The sequence below is a fragment of the Carassius carassius genome, chromosome 9, assembly GCF_963082965.1.
Source record: "Carassius carassius chromosome 9, fCarCar2.1, whole genome shotgun sequence".
Lineage (NCBI taxonomy): Eukaryota > Metazoa > Chordata > Actinopteri > Cypriniformes > Cyprinidae > Carassius > Carassius carassius.
In genome coordinates, this window is record NC_081763.1 from 22,968,975 (window position 1) to 22,983,068 (window position 14,094).

Genomic DNA, 14,094 nt, shown 5'->3' on the forward strand with positions numbered 1-14,094 from the left:
AGAAAACATTAAAGTATCTTTCACAGCTAACCTAAATAGTTTCTTTTGTGATTCATTAATCACCAATAGGATAAGACACAGCCGCCTGTGTTTTATGGCCAAAAAAATAAACGCTAAAAAGAAGAAAATAAGGGTAAAAAACAATACAAATCAAATAATATGCCGGTTATGTTTTCATTCCTTTTCTCTCTAACTAAATGCAATGTTATTTTTGGCCTAATTATTTAATAATAACGTTAACAGTGAAGCGTGCATCTAACTCCGGCAGGTGGGGTGGGTGGAGCTTAGTATAATAAAATCACAAAAATAAGTTTTCATGTTAAGAAAGAATTGTACACAAGCATTTCCAAAACTGTCAAAGGTTATTTAGAAATAAAGCAATTCATGAATTATTTTATGACAAACATTTTCACTGTCTTGTAATCATTTATTTAGCCTACAAATTAAAATTATAAAAATAACTTTCTTTTTATTTTTATCATTATTATATATTATTATACAGGTTATGCATAAGAATCTTTTATCCAAAACAACTTACAAAAGAGGAAAAATAATTACTCCAGAGTCAGTCACAATGGCAGGTTTATTGTACAATAATAATCAAGTGCTATTATAAGATTATCACAAATTTAACAAGATTTTGATGCACATCTTTCTTATTAAATCTTTGTATTCCACCTCGTACTACACTTGATAGAGAATCACTTAAGACACTTTGCTGTAGACCCATTCCACATAATAATATTCATTAAAATAAAACTGTTAACACGTAGGAGCTTGCTGCATGAATCTGTGAGTGCGGTTTACAAATCCATGGGAATGGGATTGCGAAAGCGTGCGCACGGATTATGAATTCGTGGGTACAGATTCAAAAACCGAGGGTACGGTTTACAAAATCTGAGCGCACGGATTGGGAATTCTTGGGCACGGTTTGTTAAACCGAGGGAACAGTTTATGAATTCGTGAGTACGGTTTATAAACTGAGGGCACGGATTGCAAAACCGTCGCCACGGATTGATTTTTTTGTCCTACAGGTGACGTGCGGGGCTCCGTATTACGGACAGAGAAACAAAGAAAAGAACATTTAATGCCAAATGGCTGACGGGTCAAGAATGGCTTGTGGTTGTGTTTGATCACAAGAATGTCGTAATGCTTTGTCAGGATTGCCGCATGTAAGTTACGCGAAAGAAAAAACAAAACAAGCAATTTCGTGGTGGGAACTAATAATTTTAAATTTGAGTCAGTGTATATTTTGTTGTATGGATTGTACTTTATATGTGTTTTTCATGCCAACAATGTTAATAAAATGATCAAATGCATTCAGTGGCACTCATAATTTGTTATTTTTACCGGAAAAAAAATGGCTAGTGGAAATTCTGATTGGCTGGTAACTTTAGAAAGTTACCAGCCACATTGGCTGGTGATCAAAAAAGTTAATTTAGAACCCTGGTTGTAACTGATACAGTCTATGGTTGTAACTACTCATCAGCCACTTCACATTTCTCAGTTCACATTCAAAATAGTGTTCTGTGTTCTGAATATTTAACATCTTGCAGTCAGATTTTTATTTAATATATCTATTTGTTCACTTTATGTTTATGGTGACTTGGTGTGTTGATGTCACAGCTCAGGCCTCCTGACTGTGGGACATTTTTGGTGCTGCCTGTCAAGAAACATTGTCAGCAGGTCATGACATCATTCATCATTTTCCACAGCCTTTACAGATCAGGCAAAAAAAAAAATACCTGGCTGCTATGATTTACCTCAGAGATGAATGCTAATAATAGCTCTCTCCAGTTATTTAAAGACCTTCTTGGCATACATGTATTAGATTACATTTATAATTGTAATACATGTCATTACTTCAGGAATTTAAAGGTTTGAAGGACTCTGTTTAAATTTAGCCACTGCAATAAAAAGAAAAAAGAAAGAAAGAAAAAAATAGAAATGTACTGGCCTTGCTTTCTTCTTTCTGACAGAGGACAAGCACATCAGACCCCTGACCTTCACCGACAAAATATATATCATGAAGGTTAGACCTACTTTGTGCCTTAGCTTGTTCCTTTGGTCCATATTATATTAATATGGTCCTTAGTTTGGTGCTTCTTGTCTGCTTAAATGACATTGCATCTGCTTTGGTCAATAAATGTTTAATGAAATTGAAAGGTGCACTAAGTAATTTTTTTATCATTATTGTTTTAGATATTATTCATTCACATCGGGATGAATGCAGTGCATTATTTTCATTACCAATGCTATTTTAGTCATGTGATCTCAGTTTCCCTATTTACAATAAAACACCTTTTTTCTAGTCCACTGAACATTAGAAATGCTGTCCACATCTTTTGATGTTACATTTATATATACATTTTTTATATAATATCTTTGGTGCGCATTTAAAGTGGGATCATAGTTTGTGTTTGCCATGTAGGATAGGATTGTGTGTGTTTGTGTGTGTGTGTGTGTGTGTGTGTGTGTGTGTGTGTGTGTGTGTGTGTGTGTGTCTTGTTATGCTGCAGTCAAACAAATACACTTCCTCTGAATCCGAGTATTTAGTTCCTATAGGAATATATAGTATACCCATGTGATCTCTTTCAGGGTCTGCTGAAATTTATTTTCCCTCTTGGTTTGGTTTACTTTGCTGAGTATTTTATTAACCAGGGACTGGTGAGTGTTTGTAGAAAGATGAGTTCAAAGTCATAAAGAGCGAGACAGCAGCAGAACAATCTGTTATCACTAAATATTAATATCTATCCATGCATCTCTCTAATATTAGTTGGAGCTGCTCTACTTCACTGACTCCCGTCTCTCACACACACAACAGTATCGCTGGCAAGACTCAGCACATCCCACTTCCCACTTTCATGACTTTGAATGACACTACCTTTAAAAATGTTTCTTTCAGGAAGATTTTTAAGTCTTTTACGCTCACCAAAGCTAAAAAAAAAAAATCAGACCCCAAACTTTTGAAAAGTAGTTGATATTTTTTGTCTGATGATTGAAGTAAGATCAAAAACTTACAAGAAATGGCTCTTTATTTATTACTTTTTTAACCTTATTTAAGTTTTAAAGAAAAATAAATGTATAAATCGTCCACAAATACACAGAAAGAAAACATAAAATATAGATGCATAAAGATGAACTAAATAAACAGTCATTGAAGTGATAAAAACAAGGTACAATTCTGCAGTTGTGGCTTAGTTAAGTCTTTACAAAAGAAAAAAATTATAATGAAAGAAGAAGAGGATCAGTCAGCGTTGGATAATAAAATATTTCTTAACATATTGCTTAAAGAATTTTTTTCACCCTTTATTTATTGTCCCTTTATTCTGTCATGATTTTCTCACCTTCATGTCTTTCCAAACCTTTATGAATTTCAGTCTTCTGTGTTACATAGAATGCTGTAAAGCAAATATCTTTTATGCCTTATTATGTCTATTAGGTATGAAATGTAATGAGATTGAGCAAATGATGATAGAATTTTTGTTTCGGGGTGAACTATCCCTTTAGGGGACATCCCAAATCCACTTGGTAAAAGTTGTAAATCCTTTGTGCTTCACTGTCTCTCCCCTGCAGGTATCAGACACTTTACCAGGTTGGTGTGTTGGCTTCCCGCACGTCTCTCATCTGTTTTAAGATCAGGAAAATTTTCCTCATGTCTCTCTTACAGGTGAGATCTGGAGTTAAAGCACAAGACAGTACATAACTAATGCATGCATACTAAACAATAAATATAGCACAAAAGTAAAGAACTCTTCATGACATGGATTACTCTTTCTCTCTAGTGTTTGAATGCTGTTCTGTTGGGATTTGCTGTGAACTACCTGTTCTTGCCAAACCTATGGCTGGTTTTTGTTATTGTCCTCTATGAGGGTCTGTTGGGAGGAGCAGCCTACGTAAATACCTTCTTTTTCATCGGCGAGGAGGTACATGAAACTCATTCAAGCCATCTGTTCATTTGATTTAGATCAGCATGTATCAGTCAGAGTGGTCTCTAATGCATTTTCTTATGCTGTGTTTCTGCACAGACAGCTAAGCACCAAAGAGAGTTTGCCATGGCTGCAGCAAGTGTAGGGGAGAGTCTGGGAATCGCTCTTTCTGCAGCTGCCGCCTTCCCCGTTCACCATTATTTCTGCTCTTTATGAGCAAATGAGTATGTTGGTTTGTGCATAAAGACATTTATATAGCGATAAATTCATACATTCTCTAAAACCCTTAATTTGTGTTTTTAAAATATCTAACACATTCCATTCGGAATAATATGTTCTTATTTAAATGAATGATCTGACTGATATTTGACCTACTGACACCCTGCTCTAATAAAATCTTTATTGACCCATGATTTACCCAAAACAAGAACAAATTATGTATAGATTATGCTTTAATTTGTACATTTTATATCTTCATTGTAACTAAAAATCCTGGAATTATGTGTAATGTTTTCTGAAATGATTCTCTTTTAGTATTAAAATAATTTTTCTTAATGTTCTAGTGTATGTGACTTTCATGACTTTTCATGATTTCCACTAACTAGTCCCTGAAATGTTGTTGCTTCCATTTATAAAGCAGTTTTGTTTCTCTTTTTGAGGCTAATGTTGACAGTTGCAGTCCTCCCACACCCTTGGTTTTACAGTTGAACTTATTTAGCAAGACTCTGCAACAGTGTGTTGCTTTCTTAACATTCATTGGTTTCATTTCCCATTCCCTGTAGGTTTCCCATGAGTATACCTTAATTCACAGTTATTTAAATTCTCAAGATATAGAGGAAACTTCTCAATATGGGTAAAGAAGCAGAAGTTGCATACTGTTTCAGTTCAGCATCATGAATCAATTGAACAATGGACATGTATTGTAATCTGGCACTAGATGGTAGTACAGAGTTGCAGTTCTGTCTTTAAGAAAGTGAGAGTAAAATGCAATCTAATCTTGTTTATCCAGACCTCATCAGCGGTCCGGGACTCCGGGGGCGTGAGACTAGCCTTTGACTGCTGATGGATGTCTGTGATCAAGGTGTTGGTGTCTGGCTCACTCATTCAAAACATGGCATATCCTCAGCTTTGATTCGCTGCATCTGTACAATGACTCCATTTTCTCACAGGGAATAATATAAAGGAAATACAACAGTAAGTAAATAAATAAATCCACTTAAGTGACTATATTTCCTAACACACAAGTATACTTCTAAAACGTGGGCTTTATAATAATGTTTGAAGTTTCAAAAATTGTACTGTAAACTATATATATATATATATATATATATATATATATATATATATATATATATATATATATATATATATATATATATATATATATCACTTCATTAAAAAATTATTTAATTACAAATACATAAATTTAACTCGGCCAAAAAATAAATAAAAAATTTAACCAGATTTCAAAGACAATTGAAGTAATTATGAGGTTAAATATTACACAAAGATATACTTGAGTCAACTGCATTTAATATAGATTTAAACTCAACACTTTCAAATTTCAATTAACGTGCAGTTCAGTGTACGAAAACAATGCATTCAGTTCGCACTTAACTAAATTATTTTAAAAAATATATTATTTCTGTAAATTGTACCCTTTTCAAAAGTATGCTATAGTATTCTTTTTCACAAAATGTGACTCATTCGTTCAATTCATCAGCAGTTCATTGTTCATTCCAGAAAATACAGGCCAACAGGCATAGATATTTTGCACATATCCATATCTGTACACCAACAACGCTCATGTCAGTTTGTAATATTTTACAATTAATAAAAAACGAGACTTTTATTTTGAAAAGCTGTGCGTCTGGCGGCCATGTTTGGTATTTCTAGAGGGTAGCACAGTTCACATTTTAGCTTATGATACAGTAAACCACGCGAAGAGATCGAATAAAAGATCAAACTGGTGAGAATTGACAATATTCTTAGTTTATGAAATCAAACCCACAACATAAATGATCTTAAGTTGATATGAATGTAGGTGTATTAATCTTTCATTTTTAATGCCAACAAATGTCTAGTTAGCTTAGCAGCAATACAAATGCAATGGGTAAACATTTTAGCGTAATAATTGTGTTTGTGCATACATTTGGCCATTCACGGTACAGTGTAACCTCAGTCGTGTTTTCTGTGAGTCCTCGGTGGATCGCGGGTTATTGATTCATCGTGTTCTGTCCTGACAGACCGGTTACGCGCACCAGTCACGAATCGTGACTCACGCGCGCGCAGACTCGGAAGCCGCATAACTGCTGTTGCAGACAGATGTGTGTCAGCAGTTAGTCATCCGTGCCAGTCTGTTTCTCATCGAGTCTGGGTTGATTCGTGCGTGTAAACATGCCATCTTCCCTTTGTTCTTGTAGGAAGTGTCTGGTGTTAAACTAACAGTGTGCCTGTGGTCCTGTTGATAGGAAGGGCTCAGCAGTGCCTGGGCGCCCAGGGAGCCACTGCCCGAGTCCCTAGAGGTAGACACCAAACCACAGGACATGAGTGCCGCCAAAGGAGGCCTTGTCATCTTCACGGCCAACTCCCACCCCTCCAGCAGAGAGCTGGGGAAGAGGATAGCCGAGTAAGTGTCCCCTGGAGCTCCAGTATAACAGGCCAGTTATATTGGGTAGTTAGGACAGAGTGGAAAGACATTCATTGTCCAACTGAGCAAATCTGAGCTAGAACAACTGTATTCTTTTGAGTGCTAGTTAACAACAAATCAAGTAAGTGCAAGTACACTACTACCATTCAAATTATGTACACCATTTTAAATTAAGACGTTTTTAACAGACTTGACTTTCTCGTCATGCAAATCGCCTTGTTTTTAAAGCTGACATGACATAAAGGAACTAAATTAAATGAAAGCAAGATTATTTTTAATAAAAAATATATATTTTATGTAAATTACATTTCTTATTTTTGTTTTTTATATTGTGTGGCGAAATACAATTTGGGACAACTGATATTTACGTCTTGTAACTTGTGTGTCAAATACTAAAGATTTCTCTTGTGTTTAACCTGTTATATACTGCATCATATTGCCTTGAACTTCTGTTCTTGTGCAGGCGGTTGGGTGTGGAGCTTGGAAAGGTGCAGGTCTATCAAGAAGCCAACAGAGGTGAAGGCCTGTTTTCTTTTCTACTTTCCATTAAATATCTGTGTATTTCTTTTTATCTTCACCAGCGATGTCTGTGACCTCTGCTGTAGTGGTTGTTCATTCTTGACATGCCACGCTGGAGAGAGCAGACAAAACAGATCGGCGATCTGAGCTACTGTTGACTAATTAAACTGACAGTCTTTGTTTTGGGTCATGCTCGTGTATACTGAAATGGAGATACGCTTGCACTCCCACAAGCAGACGATTACGAGTTACGTCCTTGTGCAGACTTTTAAATAGCCAGTCTGTTTTGTAAAGTGAAATGTTTACAGCGGACCAAAGAAACAATGAAAGTAACATTTCTTTTCCCACAGAAACACGGGTCCAAATTGAAGAATCTGTGCGCAGCAAGGATGTTTTCATCATCCAAACTGTATCCAAGTAAGAAACCTTAACGGGATCCTCTATTTCAAAAAGAAAATTTTCTCATTGTTTACTCACCCTCAAACCGTTCCAGATATATATATATATATGACTCTCTTTCTACAAATAAACACAAATAAAGATTTTTTGAAAAATAAGTCCATATACTGCAAGTCTAATGGTCCCTCAAAGTTAACGCTTTAAAAACACACAAAGAGAACACAAGGCTAGCCCATACGTTCAATCATGAACTCATATGACAGCCGAAAGCAACAACTTAGTTAAAAGTTGAAAATATTAGTATTTTTCCTACATATACCTTTCGTTTCACTTCAAAAGTCTTTGATTCATCAACTGGGTCATATGGATTACTGATTTGTTCATTTTGTGAGGTCTTTAAAGCATCAACTTTGGCCATCCCATAGATTTGCATTATGTGGGCTCATAGAGATGGATTATTTTTCTAAAAATCTTTCTTTATGTTCATCTGAAGAAAGTAAGTGTTGTACTAGAATACATTTGGAACTTCACAAGTAATAAATTCTTCTTGTGATGTAAAAGCTCTTCAATTCGCGAATTAGCCAAAAAAAAAAAACAGTAACAATGTCATTTATATTTATGTTCACAGCAGAATTCCGTTAATATTAATAACAGTGTTCTATAAATAAAGGAATAATGGATAATTCTAAAAATATTTTAATAAACAAACAAAAAAGTCTAGTTGTAAAGTAAAATTGACTAAATGGGAAACTGTGTTTGAGTGACATTGGAGCCATAATTAAAATTTTTGGGGGGTTTAATTTTACTTCCAAAGTCATCTTTTTTGCTTCTACAGACTTGCTTTACTTGATAGCTCTAATCCCTAGCAGCCATTATGCAGAATTATGCAAATAGGGCAAATTAATCCTCAGTTTGACATTGATACTGATGTTAAATGCGCAAATCTCCATGTATGCAAATTAGGGTTTAAGTCTTTAACACTGTTCTTCCTCCTTCATCTGCAGGGATGTTAACACCACCATCATGGAGCTGCTCATTATGGTGTATGCCTGCAGGACGTCCTGTGCCCGAAACATCATTGGCGTCATTCCCTATTTTCCCTACAGCAAACAGTGCAAAATGAGGAAGAGAGGCTCCATCGTCTCTAAACTACTTGCCTCAATGATGTGTAAAGCAGGTAAATCCGAGTCCATCCAATACTTAATCGTCCCTGCATTTTTGGTTTATAAGGCTATTGTCCAGTTATAGTCCTCCAACTGGTTTGTTTTGTCTGTTGGTTCTGTTCATTGTGGCTTTGAGCAGGTCTGACTCATCTCATTACTATGGATTTGCATCAAAAGGAAATCCAGGGTTTCTTCAACATTCCGGTGGACAATCTGCGGGCCTCACCATTCCTGCTGCAGTACATCCAGGAAGAAGTAGGTCTATTGCATGTGTGGATCTCATTTACATAAGATCAGGATTTCCTGTAGACAGTTTTCTTCCTGTTCGTCTTCTCAAAGCTGTCAGTTTGAACTATGATACAGTCAGTGATTCGCTCTGTGAATGTCACCAGTTAGGTTTGTTAATAAAAATAGAAAGCAGGACAGAAACTAGATTTAACTGATATTTCTCTGCATAAATTCCTCCACTCAAGATTATGCATTAATTTTGTATTCATGATCACTTTCTCTCTTGCTCTGATGTAAGGGCATCTGCATTAGTTAGTAATGAACGGTGAGTGTGTGTGAGAGTGTGTGTTATTTAATTGTATGTGCTCTTTTAAGATTTTTAAATAATGTGTCCATATATATTTTTTAATTCATTAATAATAGTTTTTCCTGCATACAGATTCCTGACTACAGAAATGCTGTAATTGTGGCCAAATCTCCAGCATCAGCCAAAAGGTGAACTCAGATCTTATTTCTGCGTGTCATGTCAGTAGTTTAGCTGTGTTGACTAAAACAAAAAAGCAGGAAAAGATCCACAGACCTAGGAAACAGATACTTGGACTAGAATGATCGCCTAGTCAAGTGTCCATTCTGTAGTGAGAGTATAATGTTAAATTACCTTCGCAATTTTACCTATTATCCTTTCCCGCCAAATCCCACACAGAAATCTCTGTATGCATCGGTTAGTTGTTGAGAGATCATGATGTGTGCTTTCAGATGCTTCCAAATGTCAATATTTCAGTTCTTACTGGTATACAGTGGGTATAGAAAAGAAGAAAAGAGTAAATACAGCTGGAGAAAGTAAGATCTATGTCTGTCTTCATTTCAGTTAACAAAGCAACAAAATTTGATTATTTTAAATGGGGGCGATTCTTTCTATTCCCACTGTATTTGGTTCTTTTTCAGTCATGCATCCCACAGGATAAAATTCTCCTAAAAGCTTCATGAGAATTGTGATAATCTGATGGTTATCGGTATTCTTGTTCCGGCAGAGTATGTTTTTTCTTCCATGGGTTTGAACAAGAGTATGACACTAAAACTGCAGTGGCCTTTATGTAGACACAGAGTGTGTATGTGTGTGTTGCCCTGATGGTGACAGCATGCTATTCTGATGTAAACAGATTGTACTTATCTGTGTTAACAGTGTAAATGTGTTGTTTTCATTAGTGTAGGTTGATGCAGTTAGATTATTTTTAATAAATGTTTTAATGTAGCCTTTGCAAATAAAACATTCATACATGTATTCAGATTTATAAATGATCAATTTCAGGTGATTACTTATTTTTCAACAAAAAGTTAAATTTAATTTGTTAATGTGAAATTATTTTATGTAAGACTTCCAGGGGTTCCCTAAAATTCTTTACATTTATTTTTATTAACAAAATCTTAAATAAAACGATAAAGATCCATTTGTAAACCATATTTAATGTATTAGCTAACAACAAATAACAACAAGCAATGCATTGTTGCAGTATTTATTAGTCTTTAATGTTATTTAATAAAAATACAATTGTTCATTGTTAGTTAATTTTAGCTCAGGTCCATTCAGTAACATTAATAGATATAATATTTGATTTGAATCACGTATTAGTAAATGTTGGAATCAACATCTAACTAAGACTAATAAATGCTTTCGAAGTATTTTTCATTCTTAGTTTATGCTAATTAATTTAGTTAACTTCTGTTAACAAATGAAACCTTATTGTTAAGTGTTCCCAAATAATAGATATGAAGGCTTTTGAATATTGTCTTGGACAGAGGTGGGCTTTGCAACAGTTGAGCACCACTGATTACTTGGAACTGCTTTTTCCTCTGACTAACAGGATTTAGAGTAATGTTTTCAGCAGAATCCAACGGCTTCTTAAATAACCTTTTTGTCAGATGCTCTCGCTAATGGTCTAGTTGGTGTTAGTTCTCTAATTTTTATTGTGCAACCAGATTTATGTGCAGTTGTGGGAGTCAAAACAGTTCCACAGTGCCACATGGCAAAAACGCTGAAAGTACACTCTTTATTGTTACTTTCACAGGGCCCAGTCGTTTGCTGAAAGGTTGCGGCTGGGCATCGCTGTGATCCACGGTGAAGCCCAGGACGCTGAATCTGACCTGGTGGATGGACGGCATTCCCCTCCCACTGTCAAAAACATTGGCGCCATCCATCCAAGCCTAGAGATACCATGTGAGAATCTCATCTCGGAGAGCTCACTCAGTCTGATTGATTGTTTTCCATCCTATTTCCTGTTATCTTATTATTTATTTTTCTTGTACAGTGCTTATTCCCAAAGAAAAACCCCCAATTACTGTGGTCGGAGATGTAGGGGGACGAATTGCCATCATAGTGGTGAGTTCAGGATGATTTAAATGTCTTCAGGCCTGTGTTATTTTAGTACCACTGATGTACTAGAATATTATTTGTTAATACTTTTTAATTATATTTTATTTTTGCATTCTATTTTCGTTCTTTGTTATTTTGTTGTTTTTATTCATTTTTATTCGCTTTTTTGTAGGTTGTTACATTTCAGTTCATTTTAGTGCTTCAGCTTAAACTAAATGAAAATGAGATGTTGCCAACTATACATTTTTTTATATTTTGTATGTGTTTTTTTTGGGGGGGGGGGGGTTCTAGTTTTAGTTAACAAAAGCTTTGTTTAAGGTGCCATTTTAAAATCACCCTTCTTCTAATCTGTTGTTTTTTTTAAGGATGACATCATTGACGATGTTGACAGTTTTCTAGCAGCAGCCGAAACACTGAAGGAAAGAGGTGCTTACAAGATCTTTGTCATGGCCACACACGGAATCCTCTCGTCAGATGCCCCTCAGCTAATAGAGGAGTCTGCCATAGATGAGGTCATCAACGCTTCTTTTTAATTCGGGGTTCAGAATTATGAGTTTTTTTCCATGAGTACTGATTTTTGATGTCTTTCTATACAGGTGGTTGTCACCAACACCATTCCACACGAGATCCAAAAACTCCAGTGTCCCAAGATCAAGACGGTGGATATCAGCATGATCCTGTCCGAAGCCATTCGCCGCATCCACAACGGAGAATCCATGTCTTACCTGTTCCGTAATATTGGCATGGATGACTAACAGGCTCTTGTACAGTCAGTCATAACGTGCACAGAGAACAAGACATATTCTGTTCCTGTTGCCTGTATCATTAACAGTTTTTCTTTTAACTCCTTTTTCCTTTAAACAGAATGTTTTTAATGGTATCCCAGTTTAGTGTGAAAACATTCAGAGGATACTCCACCTCTTGATCAGAAATACTGGCAATTTTGTTTAAGATTTGAAGTACTAGATTTAAAATAAGAACCACTGGATGTTAAAATTATGTCTTTAGTTATTTTATAAAACATTTTAGTAATTAAAGAATGAACAACTCCACTGTGTGGCCAACAATGACAAAATGTTACCATAAATGAAACCTATGCTGTGACATATCAGTGTCAGTGCCTCATGATTCTGTGCAAATATTGTGCCACTAGTTGTTTCTGTATTTGTGTAGCAATACTGGGCAGTACTGATGTTAAATACAAGCATTATTATGTTCAAAGCAAATTATATGAAAGGTAAATTTTTAGACTCCAATATAGCACTCAAAATCTAGAAAGCTTAATGTACTTGGTTGAATGTTTTTTTCCTGTTAGATTCTTCTACTAACACTTCAACATGAGATTTCATATTTGTTTTTGCCAATAACAGGACTATGGAAGTATCTTTGCGTCATGAATGTGGTCAAAGTAGCCAGAGTGTCTAAATATCTCGCCTCTTGAGAACTTGACTTGTCAATTACCAAACTAAATGCAGGGTTTTTGTTATGTAACTAATATTTCAGGCTTTTGTATTTATTGACAGCACTTGATGATAATGAATAAACAACTTAAAGACTATCCGATGTCATATGTGTGTATTGTTTAATTAATGATCCACACTTCTCTTGAGCCGGCTAAGATTAGATTGACAACCAGGTTATAAGAACTAGAATGCCAGTTGTTGTCCCATGCTAACCATGCCGTTTTAGACTTCAAGCACATGCGATTTAGACTTCTAAGCAACATGTAACGTTGGTTGAGCTAAGTTTACTTCAAAGTTCACCAAAATAATTCGCCGACAGAGGGCAGTCAACCCTTCACTTACCCCGTCCAACCTCTTCAGTCCACAGAATCGGGAGCACACAAACTAAAACTTGAATGTATTAGCCTTAGAGAAAATGCTCTCCCAAATACATATATTGGTGAATTTGATTGGCAGTTCCCTCAGTGTTAACTTAGATTTGCATATCTTTCTCAAACGGTTTCGTCAGATTAAAGGAAAATTTAAAAGTGAGGTGTTTAAAGTTTATTAAAAGATATTCCCTACAGTTTTATTGATTTCGTTAAATGGCACAGATAAGCTGCAGTGAGTTTGAAGATCAAGACTGTTTCTGTTTGCATAATGCCCTGAGGGCAGAAAATACTTCTGACATGGACTCCGTTTCAGTAAAAGGTTCTGTGACGGAAAGTACCACTCTACAAATCTTAACATTTAGTATGACCTACGTAAACTTGCAGCTAGTTTCACAAGGAAGTAAAAATCCTCAAATATTTCTTCTTTTCCTGCAAATACTTCTTCTAAAGATATTTTTAACTAAAGTGCTAAAGCAGGTCAGCAAACGATTGTTCTCTGTCTTGACTGTATTTAGTTGATGACCAGTCTTGTGTTGTTGCCCACAGACTTAACTTTAACGGGATAGTTCATCCAAAAATGAAAATTCTGCTATTGTTTACTTACCCTCTTGTTATTACAAACCTGTATGACTTTATACATTCTGTGGGACATAAAAGATTAAATATTGAAAACTAGCTGTGATTCCACTGTTTATTTGAACATGATTCTGGGTGAATTATCACTTTAAGGGAATGAAAACTGTATAGTTAGGGAAACAAAATGTAACTGCCTGTCACTGTGCATAGTGAAGCACATATTAAACTGGCTGGAACACATTATGATCAAAAACAATTATAAGCGTTCTTTAAGTCTCTTTGGGTGTGAGGTGATGCTCTTCTTTATGAAATGACATTTCAAATGGGCTCATTGACACATTAACTATCTGAATTTGCTTGCTTGCTGCTGATATGACCATTATTTGCCTGCTCTGTAAGCATAAAACTTACACAGACATTACTGG

The 14,094-nt window shown here is 35.5% G+C and overlaps 1 protein-coding gene across 4 annotated transcripts; it reads left to right on the forward strand.

Moving 5' to 3' along the window:
* The first annotated feature begins 5,804 nt into the window (after positions 1-5,804).
* Positions 5,805-12,817, forward strand: LOC132149337 (phosphoribosyl pyrophosphate synthase-associated protein 2). 4 transcript variants are annotated; one of them, XM_059558494.1, is made up of 11 exons: positions 5,805-5,898; positions 6,401-6,558; positions 7,043-7,095; positions 7,449-7,515; positions 8,502-8,674; positions 8,800-8,915; positions 9,328-9,383; positions 10,955-11,103; positions 11,195-11,265; positions 11,625-11,771; positions 11,856-12,817. In XM_059558494.1, exons 2-11 carry the CDS (start codon positions 6,476-6,478, stop codon positions 12,012-12,014), a joined length of 1,074 nt encoding a protein of 357 aa, XP_059414477.1. In that variant the 5' UTR covers positions 5,805-5,898; positions 6,401-6,475; the 3' UTR covers positions 12,015-12,817. The 4 variants fall into 4 exon arrangements, with proteins under 4 accessions (XP_059414477.1, XP_059414476.1, XP_059414478.1 ...); XM_059558493.1 differs by lacking the exon at positions 5,805-5,898 and adding an exon at positions 5,948-5,969; XM_059558495.1 differs by lacking the exon at positions 5,805-5,898 and adding an exon at positions 6,003-6,320.
* The last annotated feature ends 1,277 nt before the right edge of the window (positions 12,818-14,094 follow it).

Coding starts and splice junctions, on each gene's coding strand:
- LOC132149337 (XM_059558493.1), top strand. Junction 7,096..7,448: donor CTATCAAGAAGCCAACAGAG/GTGAAGGCCTGT, acceptor CTTTTCCCACAG/AAACACGGGTCCAAATTGAA. Junction 11,266..11,624: donor GACGAATTGCCATCATAGTG/GTGAGTTCAGGA, acceptor GTTTTTTTTAAG/GATGACATCATTGACGATGT.